Here is a 21,957-nt window from a genome sequence, read left to right as displayed (position 1 = left end):
AGCTTTAGCAGAAAAACTCAATATTCCTTCACATGAACGAGAAAGATGGTTTGATAATAAATTAGCTGAGATAGACAGAGAAGATGACAAAAGACGGCAAGAAGAACTAAAACGAGAATTATTAAAATTGAAAAATACCGAATTCAAAGCTGAACAAAAGAATGATGCAACATTAACAAGAATATACCAGAAAGCTCAATTAAGAGAGCGTACAGCATATCTCGAAGATGGATTTCTCAAGAAGTATATTTTCCGCAAGTACAATGTAATTGAACAAATATATGTACCACAGAAGTACAGACAACAAATAATCAAAGCAAAGCATGAATTTTATGACACCAAACATATGAGTGTAACAAGTACTAAGAAGAGAATTGCCAAAGAATATTATTGGCCTAGCTTGACCAAAGATGTCAAGAAATACATTAATAATTGTTCACATTGTCAACATGATTATTGTGAGAAGAAACAAACTCAAAAGAAAAGCAACATAACTAAAACAAAGAACAAAGAAGACTACAAAACCAGAATTGACAACAATGAATCTATGCATCATGACTCAAGTAAATCTACAGGGACATCACTGCCTACTACATGTCCATCCCTACCCACTACATGTCCATCCCTACCTGACAATACAAGCCCGTCCCTACCAAGTACTTTCCCATCCCTAACCACTGATGATGACTTTATACATCAAGAATTGAATAAGACTGCATCTGCATCAAATACTATGATATGCATTGAACATTTTTGCTACAATCAAGACAAGTCTCAAGAACCAGAAGCAGAAACTAAAGAAACTTATACTCAATCAACTTTGGCTATACCAGACAAAAGAAAAACTATGCAACTTGACTCTAACACTCAAACAAGTATTCCTCATTTGAAAGAATGTGAGTCAACTAACGAAGCCATTACAACAAAGAATATTGAAAGTCAAATAATAGTACATGAACACATGATTTTGATCAAGGAGATAAAGTCAAATTACTGTTACCAGATTTCAGTAACAAACTGTTTTACAAATGGCAAGGTCCTTTCCACATCATCAGAAAGATTTCCAACCTGCTTTATGAAATCAATATCAACAAGGTTACCAGAGTATTTCATGTTCATATGTTTGAACATTACCATGAAACAGATAATGAAGACATCAAAGCAGAAGTTGAACATTTTACAAGCTTAGCAACTATTCCTGAGGAAGAAGAAGAAGAAACGTCATCGACAACCATTCCTGAGATAGATGTTTCATTACCAACATCAAATCATATTGACATTCCCAAGGTCATCACTCTGGATGACATAGCACTACAAACAGTGAAGAACATTAAAGTGTTTACAGACCATGCAGATTTCTTTACCAGTGTTTCTGAGACATTTCCAGTACTGCAGTTTGAAAGAAACTCAGAAAGCAATAACATTGACAACACCAAGTTTCATCCTCCGTCCACTCAAAGGGCAACTTTTCTTCAGAAAGGAACAAATGAACTTCTTCAACATTGCTGTATTGACCGATTGAACTCAGACATGTTCAGTCATTGCTCTATTGAACATTCTAATGCAAAGCATTCTGCTACCATTGTTCTACAGCGTCAAAGTTCATCAACCAGAAAATTGAGTTTTGGTTTCGGACAGTTCTTATTTTCACCAAACTCAAACGCGGTTCAATCAGACATTATCGGTGAGATCATTATGACATGGAGACAACAGCTTCATAAACTGAAAGACCTTTTCTTCAAGTTTAGAAAACGCGTACACACATCCATGACGGCAACTCAGAAGGGTTCTGAACTTCACACTTACATTTTATATATGTACTATACCATATTTAGTGTCACTTGATCCATTATCATTCATACTCGTCAAGGAAGAACATTATCCAGTTATATTTAATTAATTAATTAATTTGTCTATTCATTTTTCACAGGAATTCTATATCAGATTATGTTACATTTTTTTCAGCACCAAGCAACCCACTGAGGAAGGTCACTCATTCAAGATACTTTGTTTATTATGTTTCAGCATCTTTGCATATGACATGCATCAGACATTTTAATTTTTAAATCATGAGCATTTTATTTCTGGTATTTTATTTCAGGTTTATTATTATTGCATATATCCTATTACAATAGTACAGATACATGACTTATAATTGAAATTCTTCATTGCTTCACACATATTAAGATTTGTATTACATTTAGTATCATTATTCAGAAGATTGTCATGTATACATCATTTTTTCTATGTCAATTTTTCATATGCAATATATTTTTCCTTGTACACATTTTCACATTAGTACTAACCAAATGAGTTATAATGTCATATTTTAATTTTATCATGAAGCACCATGAAGAGAAGTAACTCATTCAATTCAAGATTTAATTTATTCAAGTATTATGCTTTGTACAACTTTTGATATTGTCTCATTTTCATAACCACTTGAATAATGAAACAGGTGTTCTAAGTCATCAATAATTTTATTCTCATATACCTGACACTGCATTTACATTTTTTTTTTAATGTTATCTTCAAGTTGACTTTATTTTTCAGAGCATTGTCATATGTTACCTCAACCATTTTATTTAAATATTTTTAATACATATGAGCATTTCTATAACAATACAAATGCTAAATGGAGGGGGGGGGGTAATATGTCACAGATGCCATTATAGATTTATTTGTATATTTCACATTTAAAAGCTTATGTGTAAATAGAAATATAAACCCTTGACTGAGCCTCAGGAATTACCCCACAAATCTAGACCCTTGACAGCACCTCAGGTTTTACCCGAGACGTAATTATGATGTTGCAAATCTATTGGTTGATTTGAAAATAAATAAAGACATTTTTTTAAAAGAGTTAGCGCCAGAGAATTGACGAGGGAAAAAGAACGCCAGTCGATGAAAGAATTCCATAGTAGATAGTCACGTTTCTAAAAGCTCTGATTTAAAGCCTTTGTAATGTTATTTATACTTGTTGATCTGTAACTTGTACATAAGCTGTACTTACGTTTTATATTTAAATAAAGTTCCAGAGTTGTGTTTTTACAAAGAATCTTTTATTGTGATTCCTAGATCGTCATTTATTCAACTATTTTAATTCAAGTAAAATCCCCGGCACCACAGCACACATTGTGACATCATCTTGTGTGTTGTGACAGTATGTATGTGTGTATGTATGTATGTATGTATGTATGCATGTATGTATGTATGTATGTATGCATGTATGGTTGCATGCAGGGCCGGATTTCTGGGAGGGCGGGGGTCCACAAAATAAAAGAAATTGAATTTCGATGGGTCAGAAATATGTAAGTTGTTTTTTCCTTTAGAGTATATATAATGTTATAGCCTTGCCCTGCACACCGCCATCCAAGAGAGTGCAGAAGGTGCGCACTATTAGACACTAGACTAGCAGGGATGTTGACATTAGGGAAAGAGGGGAACGATTGCCTCCCAAGTCTAGAGCCGAGATGAAGATGCTGTGCTCAAGGCAGATGTCCTATGTGTTTGTCATGTCCTCTCGTAAATACACACATATATCTCGTTGAGTTGCCTCCCTTCGGTTATTGCTGTATATACACATATATATTTCATTTTAGCGACTAGTTAATAATCTTGTGGTTGGCAACACTGTCGTGGTTAAGTTGTGTCCACTTCTAGCGTGCTCGTCATGTTTGAATGCACCTCCTGATGTACTGCAGTATGTCCATCTAGGTCCTTCTAAACTAAAATCTAAACTTAAAAAAACAACAACACTAAAATATGCATATTCATCTCATTTTATTTTTTAAAAAAGGAAAATGAGATGAAATTGACAAATTTTCTATTTTCTTTCTTCTAACATAGGGCATGCTTTTAGGCTTTAACGTTTTCATCCATATGTGGATTTTTTATTAAAGAATTCGAAAAGTGAAAGGGGGCTCCACAAAAATCCTTCACCGGGGCCTACACTTGCTTAAATTCGGCCCTGACTGCATCTATGTATGTTTGTATGTATGTATGAAGAGTCTATGAATGCATGTATTTGTGTATGTGTATGTGAGTGTGTGTGATGTTAACATCTGATCTAGTTTCTGGGTTTGAAAAAACATTTACATTCAAGGCAACGCCAAGAACTGTTGGTGTGAGTGTATATGTGCAAGAATATTGATGTCTATATAGTCGCATGTGTGTGTGCGTGCTTTAGTGGAGTCGTGAACTAATCTAGGGGGAGACAACAGTCATAAATCAAAGTCTTAGCATCAGGAGCTTTTCTATAGGAGTTGTCTATCTGTTCCATAGCATTGGACCAATGGATCTCAAAATATAAGGAAGGAGATCACTGTCAATAATAATTACATTATAGCCTCGTATTTGATTTAGAGTAAAACTATAGTTTGAGAAGTAGATACACAATACTTAAAACAAAAACAAAAAAAAAACTATATTAAGTATCATTGTATCAATTAGTTGGGATCAGTAGTGTAATTATTTATATGACTGTAGGCTTATAAATCTGTGCTTAGGATATATTTTTTACCAATTATTTTTCTTTAGCTTTTAGCTTTCTTAATGCGCTATGATCGTATCACTTGTCTGGACCAGTTGGGAAAAGGGGGAGGGAAGAAGGGGGTATCTTTGTAAATGTGTACATGATCTTTTTTTTAAAATGCATACAAAAATGTTCACTCAGGGCTATAGATTCTTCAAGGGAACTAATTCAACTTATACCACCACATCTGTCAAGTACGATTTTATTCCCTAATTCAAGATATCAAACGAAATAATTAATTATCAAAAGTTAATTAACTAGATGATTATATTTTTTTAAAAATTGATTCTTGTGTTGTCAGGTAAAAGAAATTATTGTGCAAAATGTTAGCTTCATCCGAGATTGGGTGTGTGGACAAACTTTTTTACCATACAGACAGACTTTTTGTTTTGGTCCATAGAAGATATAAATACCATGGAGATTTGAGCCTGATCTGCTGGTAGAAATTAATTATTTGCACTGAACATGCAGTAGTTGACAAATGATCACAATTTGGTTGTTAAAATAAACATTTTACTTTAAACAGGAATTCTTAAACACTTCTTGAACATTTCTTGAACACTTTCACACATCTTTGTACAAAAGTAAACATTGTTTTTTTTTTGATTACCCAGATACCCCAACACATTTTCAATAAACAAACATAGAGACATGGGTACCCAGAGACCCTTAAACATTATTAAAAAACATACTTACAGAGATGGGTACCCAGATACCCTCACATATTCTAAATAAACAAACTTTCAGAGGTGGGTACCCATATGTCCACATGTCAAAGTGGACAAGCACCAAGTCAGGTTTTCTCCTAAATTTGTCAATATATTTGTTTAGCCTCGTTTTAAACTGCTAAGACTTCACAATCAGTCTTCACTTTTTGTAAAAAGAAATTCCATGTAAAACTTCGGAATTGAAGACATTGAAATTATTATCATTAAGCCTTGCTTTCATATTGTGTACTGTTTTTCGTCATATGTACTCTAGTTTTCGTATTATGTACTCTATTTTTCGTATTTTGTACTTCCTCCCGAAGATTGTAGTACACATTCATGAACATCGATTAAAAGGCATTGACGCCACCGGAAACTGGATAATAGAAGTATGGTGTAAAAAAAAAAATACTGGAAATCGATGAAGCCTTAGCAAAGGGAAAGAACTTGATAAAAAAATAGTGAGAAATAGTTATGGGCGGTTCAGTGACGACAGGACGAAGTGAAATACTATTTGTTTGTATATATAGAACAGAAGGAAAGAAAGAAATATATTAGAAAACCAGAAGGAACCAAGGGGAGCTAATAACATGAGCCTTTGTCGTTTCATTTATGTCAAAAGAAAAGGGAGATAAAATAAAGTTTTGTTTTCCTAATGCACAAATAAAACTTTCAATTTAATAAATTTTCGTAAAGTAAAAAAAAGAGAGAATGCCGGTGTACATCGTGTGAAAGGTGGGCGTGGCATAAGGGCGCGCTGGTTAAAATTAAATAGAGCTTATGATTTTGAAAACGTAGTCTGAAAGATGACACACGTACCAAGTCAGTAGAAAAGACATGTCACATGCCAAAAAAGCATGAGATACAAAGCAGACGATACTATTAAATGTGAGTAGTGGTGACAAGAGGTCTACATCATTGACTCATTTGCCCTTGAATCATTAAATGAACCGGTGTTACCCAATGTGGGAAACGTGGTCGAGAGGCCAAGTGCGCTTGAACTTGGCTTGGCTTGGCTACCTAGAAGGGGGCTCGCGGCTCGGGCAGAGTTGTGTTTACTGAGCGCCTAAAGGCAGCACGGAAAACCAACTCCTAGATACCCCCTCCCCCCCACTGGTCCACAAATGAGATTGGACCAAAAACGCTCTGAGCATGCTATAAGCATGAAAGTAGCGCTATATAAAAGCTATAATAATAATATTCTTTGTGGCTTATATTTGACACTTCTCCAAATTCAATTTCTCCACATATTTTTAGTTCCTGCAAGTTCTACGATAAGAACCAAATAGTAATAGAATGTACCGAGACAAAGAAACTGACACAACATGTAATAGAATTTACCGAGACAGACAAAGAAACTGACACAAACATGTAATAGAATGTACCGAGACAAAGAAACTGACACAACATGTAATAGAATGTACCGAGACAGACAAAGAAACTGACACAACATGTAATAGAATGTACCGAGACAGACAAAGAAACTGACACAACATGTAATAGAATGTACCGAGACAAAGAAACTGACACAACATGTAATAGAATGTACCGAGACAAAGAAACTGACACAACATGTAATAGAATGTACCGAGACAAAGAAACTGACACAACATGTAATAGAATGTACCGAGACAAACAAAGAAACTGACACAACATGTAATAGAATGTACCGAGACAAAGAAACTGACAGAACATGTAATAGAATGTATCGAGACAAAGAAACTGACAGAACATGTAATAGAATGTACCTAGACAGACAAAGAAACTGACACAACATGTAATAGAATGTACCGAGACAAAGAAACTGACACAACATGTAATAGAATGTACCGAGACAAAGAAACTGACACAACATGTAATAGAATGTACCGAGACAAAGAAACTGACACAACATGTAATAGAATGTACCGAGACAAAGAAACTGACACAACATGTAATAGAATGTACCGAGACAAAGAAACTGACACAACATGTAATAAAAAGTACCGAGACAAACAAAGAAACTGACACAACATGTAATAGAATGTACCGAGACAAACAAAGAAACTGACACAACATGTAATAGAATGTACCGAGACAAAGAAACTGACAGAACATGTAATAGAATGTACCGAGACAAAGAAACTGACACAACATGTAATAAAAAGTACCGAGACAAACAAAGAAACTGACACAACATGTAATAGAATGTACCGAGACAAACAAAGAAACTGACACAACATGTAATAGAATGTACCGAGACAAACAAAGAAACTGACACAACATGTAATAGAATGTACCGAGACAAACAAAGAAACTGACACAACATGTAATAGAATGTACCTAGACAAACAAAGAAACTGACACAACATGTAATAGAATGTCACGGAGACTTCCAGGAGGACATTCTAAAAGAACTAAAAAAAATATAATGAAAGGAAAAAAATAGACGGAAAAAAAAGTGATAATGAGTACACAATGGTGTACAGATAAAACGTGTGGGGAGAGAGAGAGGGGAACAGAGAGAGAGGAGGGAGAACAGAGAGAGAGAGAGAGAGAGAGACAGTGAGTGTGAGAGAGAGAGAGAGAGAGAGAGAAAGGCAAGAACAGAGAGAGACAGTGAGAGAGAGATAGAGAGAGATTCTTATGCTTAATAAAAATCTATTCATATTATAAACAGTGCTAGAGGGTGAGAGGAGAAAAAGTGATTTTCAAACTCATAAGGAAGCGGGGGGCAGACGGTGGCATGCGTTTGATGAAGTGACATTGAGAACTACAGACAACTCTCGGATGAAACGGTTTCCATGGATGTGAACGCCTGTCTGGTGGCGATACTTCAGTCTTCCTTTTGTCTAATCCATCACTCAGACAATTACGGAAAGGAAAAGGAAAAATCATAACGCCTATATGAGCACTACACACTGACAATAAATCGTATATATATATATATATAAACAATGTGACAAAAACATTATGGGCGAAAACGTCCCGCTCCAAAACGTCTTACGTTTCCTGGGAGCGTCTCGCCACGTCCTTCTGACGCATGTGCTCGTCCCTCAAGCGCAACTATCGAAAACAAAGTAGTGCCTCACACTGGCATTTAACAGAACATCGTTATTAATTCAACCACCACTGAATCGGACCATCCGTTTATTCGGACCGAAGCCTACTAAAGTATCGAAATAATTCTTATTATACAGTCGAATTCGGTTTATTAAATCAGCCGACTATTAGGACCTAAACGATCGCGTTTCGATGTGGCCCGAGTAACAGGATTCGACTGATATGTGTAAAGTATAATGTATACATATAAACATTTAAACACACATGTACACACATTTATAGGAAAGTCTGCAATTCCAACTTACCAAGTCACGAGGTCTTGATTTCGTAATTTGACTGTTTGTGGGAATAAAGGTTACTTAATTATTTATGTACTTTTTTTTTTAGAGTACTGAAATGATGAAGATCGTGATATAATCATTGGAAACCAACTCCTTTAATAAGCATTCAAAACAACAACTCACTAAAACTAACAAGAAATAAAAAAGACATTAAAGAAAAAAAAAAACAAAAGTTCACAGACGAATATCCAATTACAAATCCAGCATGGGGGTCAGCATGACATGACTAGAGATGTATCGACTTACGCGTTACAAAAAATTCTGAAAACAAAAATCAAATTTATTTACTAGATACTGTGAAATTTTTTTTTTTTTTTGGTTCACTAAAATGTGTAAATATATAGATCTGTTCATTATTTATGTAAGCCGAAGGCGTAGTTATGGGGGGTGGGGGGTTCAGGGGGCACACAGCCTATATTTCCATGTGATGTTCATGGAAAATGGGGGGGGGGGGGGGAACGCCAATAAGGTACCTTGTTCGAGCGAACGATTTGCTCCATTACGCCCCTGGCTGCATTATGATAATAATGTTCGGGAATTGTAGTTCATCTGAAACATACGATCTGCAGTAGCGTTGTTCAGTAATGGGACACCTCTCAAGTGAGAATATAGGCAGCTATCCTTCCTTTGTATATGAATTCTTCCTTGATATATATTTATATAGAACATAGGTTTCGGAAGAAAATGTGATACACACGGGTAGGCTTATTTATTGTATTGCAAGAGCAGATGCTTAAACATGTCTTGATCAACACTATAAGAGTAGTCTAATGATTGAGAAAAACTACATAATACGTATAGTGAATGTGAACAATGGTTTGTTAGAACATTGTTAGAAGCCGTTTATTACTGATCATACTTGGTGTGTCTTTTCAGGTGTTTGACGCCATTGTAGTTATTGTGTCTTTCACATTGGATGTGGTGTTCAGCTTCGTCTCAGTGACTAGTGTAGCCCAGGACGCTGCTGGATTTATGGTGATCCTTCGACTGTGGAGAGTTACTCGAATTATTAATGGTAGGTCAAATAACTTTCTGCTCTCTGAAAAGTACGCAACTTTTAACTGGTAATTGAAAGATTTTTTCTTTCCTCTGGCGAAGCACTCAACTTTTAAATGGTAATTGAAAGATTTTTTCTTTCCTCTGGCGAAGCACTCAACATTTAAATGGTAATTGAAAGATTTTTTCTTTCCTCTGACGAAGCACTCAATTTTTAAATGGTAATTGAAAGATTTTTTCTTTCCTCTGGCGAAACACTCAACTTTTAAATGGTAATTGAAAGATTTTTTCTTTCCTCTGACGAAGCACTCAACTTTTAAATGGTAATTGAAAGATTTTTTCTTTCCTATGATGGCGAAGCACTCAACTTTTAAATGGTAATTGAAAGATTTTTTCTTTCCTCTGACGAAGCACTCAACTTTTAAATGGTAAGTCAAAGATCTTTCTGTCTGCACTGAATGTTGGTGAATCCATCAACTTTTTCACTTAGCATTGGAAGATCTTCTCTGTGTTTTTGCTTCCTCAACTGTATCATCTGTAAGATCTTTCTGTGCTGTTCTCTAGCGAACTTCAACTATCAATGAATAGCGTAGAAAAGAAATTTCGGAATATGTTTATTTTAATAACCCGTGGACTTAGCTTTCGTGGGCAAAGTTGTCACTAGAGGAGAATGTAGTATGCGGACCGCACCCGTTGACAGCCATCAGGGAGGTGACAACAAGGTGGAGAAATACACAGAAATAACCAACGAAATATTTTATTAGAAAGTTTTGAAAACGGGGAGAATAGACGTGGAGGAAGGGGGAGGTTTGACATAAGCTAACCGCACCAAATAACATCAACTCTATCGACGCCGCCTCTGGTGGGTCTCTGTTAGTGGTGGTCTCAAGTCAGTCGAACGTTTGCTTCTCAATATTACTGTGGTCACTGGTCAGTCACTGAAGAAAAGTTTGTTTCTACTTTTCTGGTCGGCGGTTGTCAGTATTTTAAACAGCCCTGTTTTAGTATTGATCAATACTTGGATTTATTGAGCACATTCGCCGCTAACAATTTTTAGCTCAATTCTGTCATCTTACATTGACGGATATTTTTATTTACTTAAGTAAATTTCATCTTCAACAAATCTATTTTCTGTCTCGCTTCAATAGCTTTAAAAAACAATAAGGTATATGTGCACCAGAAAGTTTGAAATAAGCCGATAGTCCTTTCACTTTCAAGCCTTCTCTCTCTCTCGTTCTCTCTCTGTCTCTCTCTCTCAATATGCAACATATGTAAATAAGCTTTGTTTCTGGACCACGTACACTCTTCCCAGGGGTCATCCTGTCCGTGAAGCTGGACGCCAAGAAAAAGATTGATGCCATGAAGCGAACATTGCGACACTCGGAGCATGAGAACAAAAAGTTGAGGTCCAAAGTAGAAAAGTTAGAGGTGAGAGTTTGTTTGTGGAGAGAAGTGCTCACCTTCATGTTTGTAATATTTATCTCTTGCTATCTATATATCTATCTATCTATCTATCTATCTATCTATCTATCTATCTATCTATCTATCTATCTATCTATCTATCTATCTATCTATCTATTTATCTATCTGTCTATCTATCTATCTATCTATCTATCTATCTGTTTTTCTGTCTGTCTGTCTGTCTATCTATCTATCTGTCTGTCTCTCTGCCTGTTTCTTTATACTTTTCTCTAAGACTATTGTTTAGTTTATTGAAGTAATTATCTCAAGAAAACTCTCATTTTTTGCTGTCTAGATGATGAATGTTTCATTATATTTCATAAACATTTCAAACAGTGTACATGTATGTAATATCCTGACAGCTAATCCACAGAACCTTATCGTCCATGGCTCAAACGAAGAACACCTTCAAAAGAGCCTGTCCCTCTTCGCCAAAAGCCTGCAAAAATTTTGGCCTCACCATAATTGTAAAAAAGACAGAAGTGCTGCACCAACCTGCTCCAAACAAATAGCTCACAGAACCAGACATTCTTATAGATGGCCAGAAATTAGCAAACTTCAAAAAGCTTGTCTATCTGGGAAGCACCATATCAGCAAACGCCAATCTAGATGACGAGGTTGACTTCCGTATTGCTCGTGCCAGTGCTGCTTTTGGCAGACTTCAAGGACAAGTGTGCCAACGGAAAGTCTACAGTGCTGTAGTTCTCCCGTCAGAGTCCTGGACCTTATATTCCCGCCACATCAAAAAGTTAAACTCCTTCCACCTACGCTGTCTAAGGAGTATCCATAAGGACAAGGTGCGTTGGTCGGACCACATATCAGATACAGAAATCTTAAATCTGTCCAACATGAACAGTATCAATGCGATAGTAAAAAAGTCACAACTTCGATGGGCGAGACATGTAGTCCGCATGCCAGACAAACGCCTTCCCAAACGACTTCTGTTGTGTGCAGGAAAGCGCTCCCAGTGAGGTCAATACAAGCGCTATTAAGACACTCTCAAGAGCTCCTTCAAGGAGTGCGATATCGACATTCACAGCTGGTAAGCACTAGCTCTCGATCGCTCTTCGTGGCGTGAAGCTGTGAGCCTCGGAGTCATGAGATTTGAAGCAAGCAGAGTGGCCAAGGTGAAAGAGCACCGAACCAACATAAAGCTGAGAGAAGAAGCAGGCCTATCTGCAACTGACCAAACCTACCCATGCCACGTAAGCGGCCGGCTTTTAAAAGCGGGGACTGTTCATTACAGTCATGTTCGAGTCCATAGGAAATGAGAAATGTGCTCATCTTGGAGCACGACAGAGGAGTAGCTCTATATCCTCCATTCATCCACAGAACTTAATCCTCACCATCTAATGCCTAAGAAATGAATTCAATCCGCGAATAAAGTGTCGTAGGAATTATTGACTATGCTTTGAAAGCATTGATGAAGTGTCTGAGGATTATTTTTCTCAGTAATCATGGGTCTGTGGATTAAACATTATGTATCTCAGTGACTAGGTGTCCCGGGTGGGGGGGTATTAAATTTAACTATAGAAATGCTTTTTTTTTTCTTTTCTAACGTATACGAATGACTTTGTTTTGTTTCCGATAATGTGAAGTTCTGAATTCTCTAGACCTACTATTTCTGTGATCAAGCCAGTTAGACGAGCTAGAAACTCAGACTCAAGATAATTAATGTCAAACACAGATATTCAACCCTCCAGGGTACATTTAACAGACAGAAGAAATCAATAATACTTTGAAACCTTCAATAAAAAAACAATCAAAAACTTATTTGGATATTTTTTCCTAAACTGTCTCTAGCAAAAAAATGCTAAAGGTCAAAATAGAAAGACTTGACGTCAAATGTCGATGTTTGTTTTATCTTCTATTGTCGTCATGTCACGTGCTCCAAGGGTAACTTCTTCTTTATTGTTGTGTTTGTACAACACAACGCTTGCCAGAGAAAACTCGCAGGTCAGATGTGGGAACCCATTTAGATTCCATTTCTTTCAGTGGCATAGCCAGCTTAGTCAGAGGATAAATGGGATATAATGTACACTACTTTTTTTTCAGACGTTGCATAAAATGTAAAGGTTATCAGTTTCTGTGGCCAACAATTAACGAGGGTGTCATGTGGCCAGCACATTACCAACTATTGTCATGTACCCATTAGAGTTGGGGGGACTCGGGGGCGTTCTAGAAAATCCCGAGGCCCATAATCTGTTTTCACCGAGATTTGAGCCTAAACTCCCCCGTTCGGAAGCAAAGCGCTTTACCACTAAGACACCAAACATGAATATATACTATCAATGAAATTCTCAAAGTTGCTTTCAGAGTGACTCAAAGTCAGCGAGTGTTAATGACTAGTTCAAAGTTTAAACCTTTTTTTTTATACTGTGGACATTTTTGCTGTGAAAAGTAAAAAGCTCCTGTTCCTCATCTAGAATGAAATGATCATGACAAAGATATTTGCTAATACTGTAGACTCGTAGACGCAAAGAACAGACTCACAATGAAGTTTGGACTTTCCTTGGATGACGTAATGGAGTTCATTCATCTTACCTCTTGGTTCATGTGTGAACTAAAAGGACATAATGCCATCTCATACCAAGGCCTACATTAATTCAAACGGCTTAATCGATTTTTGTTCAAAGTTTTTCTTTCTCATTTTGTTTTTGTTTTTTAAACAGAGAAAATTGAAAGTTCTTAGGGAGAAATCAAGAGTGAACGATCCAGTAAGCCCCGAGTTATCTTCCTTCAATAATCTAATGACTTGGGACAAGGGAATTAATCCTCACTAATTAAAATCTTCTTCTGTAGCTGACTTATAACTAACAAACGGCTGTGGGTTTGTCATCTTTACACGTTACAAGCTCTAATAGTTACCACACAATACTCTTTACTAACTAGTATGGGTCATTAGGCCAGCATTCTTCTTCACGCTCGTGCACTTCTGTATTTATAGTGTAGACCAGTGGTTCCCAAACTTTTTCCTTAACGGAACACTTCGCACATTCTGAGTATTCAGTTCAACACTTTGCTTATTTACTTTAGAGAGATGAATTTACGTGGTGGCCTACTAGTTAATTATTCCAGTAGTTGGTGGAGCACATATTCAGGCCTCGCGGAACACAGTTTGGGGAACACTGGTTTAGAGTAAACGCATACACCTATCTGTTGAATCTTGTTTGTTATCTAGGCGTCGGAAGGGGTATGCGTAAAGTGCGGGCCGCACCTGCTTACACCTTTCTAATCAACGCCGCTACATCATATTTAATATACTAATTTAATATTTCAAACTTAATATAACAATTTCGATAAACCTTTTAGGCTAGAAGCTAGTAGAACTCACATGGCAACGGGTTTTCAATTTTTTAATTAAGAGATGAGAAATTGAATTTAATTTTCATGAAGATTCAAGGCCAGACAATGAAAGACTGTTCAAACGCACAGGGTCTCAACATTTCAACAATTTTACAATTTTAACATAATATACATTTTAAATATTCAAAATAAGGGAAATGAGATTCAATTTAGAAGTACAATATTTCTGTTATGACTATCAAGATAGGTTTTAAGATTTATTAATATTCTAAAGAGCATTTACATTGAAAATTGAATAGGATGTTGCCCTCCGCAATAATACTTCCCAGGCCTCCAGTTACTAAAATCCGGCCTTGTGTGGATTATGATTGCTGATTAAATAATGCATCTAATTACAATCCTGCTAAGACAGTTTGGTGTGATGCTACTTGCACTTAGTTGTGTTTTTTTTATATAAATCATTTTCAACTTTTTAAATCGATATTTTATCTATTATCTATATTATATCAGCTATTTAACTAATTTGATATTTCAAACTTAATATAACATATAAAATATTCTGTTTTTATCTATGTATATAATGAATTGAAGCATGTGGTAGGTGAAATTTAGTCTGCGATTTATTTATACAAGAGAGAAGTCCTAGTCTTTAAGGTTTTCTGGGTGGTAGACCAGGTACAATGTTGGTTTAGGAGACCTCTTACAATGTTAGCTATTGCAGACTCTTACTTAATCCTGTGTACTCTGAGGAGTATTGCAGAAAGAAGACCTTATATCATGTTTTTTCAGGGCAAAAGACCTTGTATTATGTTTGTCACCTATCTAAAAAATCAATGTCTTATTTTAAGGATGTTAAGTTTCAGGGAGATAAATGCCTTAAGAGGAATGAACGGTTTGCATGACAAGCAATGCTGTGATATAACAATTCGTCTAATCTGAAATTGTCTACTGGTGTTGTGCGTTGTAAAACACCAAGGCCAGCAAAAGCGAAGAAGGGCTCCCTTTCACCAGCCTGAATTGGGTGATTGCGAGTTTCTCCTTCCCGTCACCCTGTCCGACTGGGGTGTGAGACTCGGGGTTAAGCATAGAGTTTGTTTATGCGTTCACTTCCAATGGACACGGGCACTTCGGACTCGCGGGCTAGAGACGCGGCCGAAGGCCTTATCACTGGATTTCCCCGTCGTATTCGTATACTGTACCAGGTTAACCGTGCGGGACACGCCATTTATGTAACGGTCCTTTGAGGGACGGCGCCTGGACGTTGACAGATCGCTGCGGGAGCTTTTTCACATTCCCCGCACAGTGCAATGGCGATGCACTCGCACCCCCTTAGGCACTCCCGCGGGATCCTTGTTTCGCTGCCCATTTGGCCTTGTCGTCCCCTCATACGACCATTTCCACCCGGGCGCCACGATGAGGCAGGGCAGCAAACCCGGGAATTCGTCTAATAGACTTCTTTCTGGAGAGGCTCAGACTTGAGATTTTTTAAATTTCCCGTAGACCATGATCTCCATTGAAAATTATGAAATGATTTTGTTGGCATAAACAAAAGAAATTTATAAGTCATTGTGTAACATATAAAAAGTTATTGCAGTATCCACAACCACGTTATTGTAAGAGCTTTGCAATTTAAGTAATAGATCTAAGCTGTCTTAATTACAGACTTTTTAATGCAGGTCACATATATAATAACAAAGATTGCTTCTTTAGCATACATTAACACTAAAGCTCTATGCTTATTACATTGATACATCATTATTGAATAACATTCATTGAGGGTAAAGTTGTACCGCGATATACCACTACCGTATAGTACATAAGTTTGTGGAATTATAAAAACATAATTTTTGAGTTTTAATTATAGCTTGAGTACACTTGCATATAATTTCGGTTCCTATTTACATTGAGTTTATGTACATGTATTTCCATTGAAATTTTAAAGATTTTCCAATTAAACTAAACGTATTACTGTTTCTTCAAAGCTGTTTATCATTCACAAAAAGCAAGTAAGCAAATATGATAAAACCTGTACAAAAAATTTAATTAGAAATAATTTTTTCTCATTTTTTTTTTCAGAGGGAGCTAAAGAGTCTGAAGAAAGAAAGAAGTGTAGATAATCAAGTGCACGAAATCAATTCTCCAGTATGAGTTGCATGCTCTTGTTAATTTTAATCACATTTTATTTATATTAATATTTTTAAATGTGTAGAATAATAATTAGATTAACATGTTTACCTTTTCATTACTCGATGTTTCTTTCTTTTTTTATACACCTCCAAACAATTGGTAGAAACATAGCGAATGATATTCTTATATAGAATTTGTAATAAACTTCAACACACATTTACTCCAATAATGCCAAATAAAACTAAAATTAATAACTTTGAAAACACAGCTTTCATATTCATTGTATTTGTTTGTAAGAGTTCCCCTTTCAGATTTTGCGTCTTATAGGACAGATGATGTAAAGATCACCTGTTAACGAGGGTGTCATGTGGCTAGGACAACGACCGAAAACGTTTACTTTTCCCCAACTAATGTAAAGGTACCCATTAGAGCTGGGTGGACTTAGAGGCACCCTAAGGATCCCGATATTAAAACTCCCAGGATTCGAACCCCGGACCCTCGGTTTGGAAACCAAGTACTTTACCACTCAGCCACTATGCCCTCACGTGCTTGTAAAAACGTAAGTTAAAAATGATATTAAAAAATACGATAAAAAAATAATTGTGCAAAATTTCAGCTTGATCCGAGATTGGGTGTGGGAAAAATAGCGCAGTAGCGGCATTAGGGAGTGGCAAGTGGGGTAACCGCCCCATGCCCCGCGCCTGAGTTGGGAGGGGGGGGGTTTTCCCTGATAAAAAATTCCCGTATCTTCGTTAGGTTCGAAAACCAGACCAGTTCTCATAAACTAGGACATGTTGCTCGATATTTTCTGGCATCTATATGACACCAATTACCATGTCAGCTCTTTACATGACATTTTTGGTTTCGAAATACAGTTCAGTTTCGATAAAGACAGCATCTTATGACCTGTACATTCTAAGCGGCTATCACTGTTTAACGGTTCACCTTGGCATAAAAAAAGCACGCAGCCGGAAGCAACCAATTGTTTATTTTGTAATGTCATACAGTACTGTTATGTCGCATTACAGTATAAAGAGAATCGGTACGTGTACAGTAAATATACTGTTATTTTAGTCCGCCACAGAAAAAAAAGGGACACGAGGATTCCTTGTTTTGTGCTGTGGTCTAGCTCGTATAGTTCTTTCGGCCAATCAGCATCCAGAAGGTTTGATGATGGCGTATTCATTTTTTATCCAACAGGCTACTGTGCCTATACATCGGGTGGCTGTTTAAAACCCGTGCTTCAGTAAAAAAACAACTCGTATGTATTTTTTCCATTAGAAAGTCAGATCTGCTGAAGTCAATGGACCACTGTAGCTCCTATCGTACCCTTTGTTCTTATACCAAAGACTAAAGACAGTATTTTCTTTTCCTAGTAAGTTGTTTGGCACGAGAGCTACTGGAGGCCAGTTGACAAGCTAAAGCTGCTGAGCCTGGAAACTTCTTGATACTAAAATTCAGCAGCACGAGATCTCTGTAAATCACGTTAAAATGTTTTAAAATGTTTTAAATGTTTCGGATGTTCCTTCAGAGGTGAAGATACTCAACTTCCTAGTCCAAATCTCCCGCAGGACGACGAGGGATGGCAGCGGGCGCGGTATGAGTCCTGGACCATCGATACGACCGAACAACAGTCTAGCTTGCATACCGCATACCATCCAAACTTAATAGTATGTGTCAGCGTGGTTGGATGAAGCTCTGAGAAAGTCCAAATGGTAGCGCAATAAATGACTTGATGCTAGAACAAAGTAGAAAAGACAAACTAGATTGGCGCGCAGTCCTAACAACATTTCGATAGCCATCGTTCAGTACTTTGCCAAAACAAAACATAAAAAGAAACAAACAAACAAACAAAAACTGCGCATTTCGTGGGGGAAAAGAGAAACTTTATGCTCCAAACAACGGTCAGTTTTTAGGCTTGGTCATGCTGCGAGTCGTACAACTTGATGCAAGAACATCTTCGGCGAATTCAGAACGCCTAGGTTCACGACCAGTACCTCTGATATTGGATTCAAAATGACCTTAAAGACCTGATGGCATATTTTCCCGTCATCCTTGACTGCACGATTGAAATTAGTCACAAAGAGCAGATGTCTTTTACATAGCGTTTTGTGGACATATCGAATCCAGAAGTTAAGGTGGAGAATACTCTCAGTTTATGTAGTTAAAAGGTACACCACTTACTGTCGTATGTTTTGTAACAAAAGTAAGGCCCCCAGCGTTAAAAGCGGACGATCCCGTTAGCGTGACCTGGTACGATATATATATATATAGTCTTCCCTTAAGGCTCTGGGCTCCGCATGCGACATTCGCTCAGGGCCCCGCATGCGACATTCGCTCAGGGCCCCACATGCGACATTCGCTCAGGGCCCCTCGCACTGCTAAGGCCGCCTCTCAATAATGTGTACTAACTTTTTTTTACCACACAGACTGACAGCTTTGTAAATAAAATATTTGAGTTGCTCTATAACATTGTATTTCTTTTTTTTTTTTTCTTTTCCCAGGGTAGTTTTATATTTGAGAATAACTTGCACGAAATAGAGTTGAGGGACTTGAGCGATAAAATATAGCTGAACAGCTCAATGGAGGCTACATATCGAATTCCACGGAGCAGAGTGACCCAACACAACGTCCAGATGTGTCCCTGTCCAGTTCCTCTCGCTTGCTGAGTCTGAGAGTATCATCTTGTTAACATACAGTCTTAGAGACTATACAACAAAGACAATAATTGTCTTAGAGAGTTATTACTCCAGGGGGGTATCACTCTTACTAACTACTAAACGGATTTGTGGCGGTTTAAAAAGAGATCCCTACCTAAGGGAGACAGACTGATTAGTGTTTCTATTTTTAGAAGTGTTCAAATGGACAGAACGGCCACAAGCTGGATTTCTTTTTTTTTCGCTTTGTCAACTATTTGAACTTGTTATAGTTTAGTTGTGATATTAGGGTTAGTGTTAGTGTTATTAACACTAAATTACATTGTGTTTACATTTATGGTATGATATGATGGTCTTGCTGTACACTACTTACTGTAAGGTCGTATGTTTTGTAACAAAAGTAAAGTCTCTAGTGTTACAAGCAGTTGCAGTTTACAAGTTGAGGGAAAGCAATGTTAGGTAGTTTGGTCACAGGTTTCTAGGAAAATGTATTTATACCTACTCTAGATAGTTCTATTTTAAAAAGTTAATTGGGTCGTGTCTAAAGATTGAAATGAGCTCTCGAATTATTTCTCGTTTTAAATTGAAAAAAGTAAACATTTCCATCACTCTCTAATTTCCCTCTTCACATCACAATACATTCCATCTCACTACATTTCATCCCACTACATTCCATCCCACTACATTTCATCCCACTACATTTCAACCCTTTACATTTCATCCCTTTACATTTCATCCCTTTACATTTCATCGAACTACATTTCATCCCACTACATTTCAACCCTTTACATTTCATCCCTTTACATTTCATCCCTTTACATTTCATCCCTTTACATTTCATCGAACTATATTTCATCCCACTACATTTCATCCCACTACATTTCATTCCACTACATTTCATCCCACTACATTTCATCCCACTACATTTCATCCATCTACATTTCATCCAACTACATTTCATCCATCTACATTTCATCCATCTACATTTCATCCCACTACATTTCATCCCACTACATTTCATCCATTTACATTTCATCCCACTACAATTCATCCATTTACATTTCATCCCACTACATTTCATCCCACTACAATTCATCCATTTACATTTCATCCCACTACAATTCATCCATTTACATTTCATCCCACTACATTTCATCCCACTACAATTCATCCATTTACATTTCATCCCACTACAATTCATCCATTTACATTTCATCCATCTACATTTCATCCCACTACATTTCATCCCTCTACATTTCATCCCACAACATTTTATCCCACTACATTTCATCCCTTTACATTTCATCCAACTACATTTCATCCCTTTACATTTCATCCTTTACATTTCATCCAACTACATTTCATCCATCTACATTTCATCCATCTACATTTCATCCCTTTACATTTCATCCATCTACATTTCATCCCACTACATTTCATCCCTCTACATTTCATCCCACAACATTTTATCCCACTACATTTCATCCCTTTACATTTCATCCCTTTACATTTCACCCAACTACATTTCATCCCTTTACATTTCATCTCTTTACATTTCACCCAACTACATTTCATCCCTTTACATTTCATCCCTTTACATTTCATCCCTTTACATTTCATCCAGCTACATTTTATTCCTATTCTTTTCATTCCACTACACTTATCCTACTACATTATATCCAAGTACCTTCATCTCACTACACTTCATTTCACTACATTTCATCTCACTACACTTCATTTCACTACACTTCACTTCACCACAATTCAATTCACTACACTTCATTTCACTACACTTCACTTCACCACAATTCAATTCACTACACTTCATTTCACTACACTTCATCTCACTACACTTCATTTCACTACACTTCATCTCACTACACTTCACTTCACTACACTTCATCTCACTACACTTCACTTCACCAGAATTCATTTCACTACACTTTATTTCACTACAATTCACTTCACCAGAATTCATTTCACTACACTTCATTTCACTACACTTCATGTCACTACAATTCAATTCACTACACTTCATTTCACTACACTTCATCTCACTACACTTCATTTCACTACACTTCATCTCACTACACTTCACTTCACTACACTTCATCTCACTACACTTCACTTCACCAGAATTCAATTCACTACACTTCATTTCACTACACTTCACTTCACCACAATTCAATTCACTACACTTCATTTCACTACACTTCATCTCACTACACTTCATTTCACTACACTTCATCTCACTACACTTCACTTCACTACACTTCATCTCACTACACTTCACTTCACCACAATTCAATTCACTACACTTCATTTCACTACACTTCACTTCACCACAATTCAATTCACTACACTTCATTTCACTACACTTCATCTCACTACACTTCATTTCACTACACTTCATCTCACTACACTTCACTTCACTACACTTCATCTCACTACACTTCACTTCACCAGAATTCATTTCACTACACTTTATTTCACTACAATTCACTTCACCAGAATTCATTTCACTACACTTCATTTCACTACAATTCATCTCACTACGCTTCATTTCACTACACTTTACTTCACCAGAAATCATTTCACTACACTTCATTTCACTACACTTCATGTCACTACACTTCATTTCCCTACACTTCATTTCACTACACATCATTTCACTACAATTCATCGCAATTCAATTCCTTCATCTTCACTCCTTGTCTACACCCCTCACCATTGCAAGCCTCTCCAGTCTATCTCTACTCATTCTATCCTCTACACCCCTCACCATT

General features: G+C 36.8%; 2 protein-coding genes across 7 annotated transcripts in view; one reads left to right on the top strand and one right to left on the bottom strand.

Moving 5' to 3' along the window:
- The window catches only part of LOC106054113 (voltage-gated hydrogen channel 1-like), a 94,208-nt gene extending 74,332 nt beyond the window's left edge, over nucleotides 1-19,876 (top strand). For 4 of the 6 annotated variants that reach the window (XM_056015474.1, XM_056015466.1, XM_056015459.1 and 1 more), the window contains exons 7-11: nucleotides 9,501-9,639; nucleotides 10,933-11,048; nucleotides 13,754-13,798; nucleotides 16,464-16,529; nucleotides 19,019-19,876. In XM_056015474.1, coding sequence (XP_055871449.1) covers nucleotides 9,501-9,639; nucleotides 10,933-11,048; nucleotides 13,754-13,798; nucleotides 16,464-16,529; nucleotides 19,019-19,084 — 432 coding nt within the window. In that variant the 3' untranslated portion in view covers nucleotides 19,085-19,876. The remainder of the gene's footprint in view (nucleotides 1-9,500; nucleotides 9,640-10,932; nucleotides 11,049-13,753; nucleotides 13,799-16,463; nucleotides 16,530-19,018) is intronic. The other 2 variants (XM_056015453.1, XM_056015490.1) reach the window with 2 other exon arrangements.
- Nucleotides 19,877-20,831: 955 nt separating this feature from the next.
- On the bottom strand, nucleotides 20,832-21,689 carry LOC129926260 (keratin-associated protein 10-9-like). The gene has a single exon (XM_056029100.1). The coding sequence runs from the start codon at nucleotides 21,687-21,689 to the stop codon at nucleotides 20,832-20,834; it is 858 nt and encodes a 285-aa protein (XP_055885075.1).
- Nucleotides 21,690-21,957: the final 268 nt, after the last annotated feature.

Source organism: Biomphalaria glabrata, chromosome 1, assembly GCF_947242115.1.
Source record: "Biomphalaria glabrata chromosome 1, xgBioGlab47.1, whole genome shotgun sequence".
NCBI classification, from domain to species: domain Eukaryota; kingdom Metazoa; phylum Mollusca; class Gastropoda; family Planorbidae; genus Biomphalaria; species Biomphalaria glabrata.
Note: the sequence above shows the minus strand (reverse complement) of the source record. Positions and strands in the feature narration are given on the sequence as shown.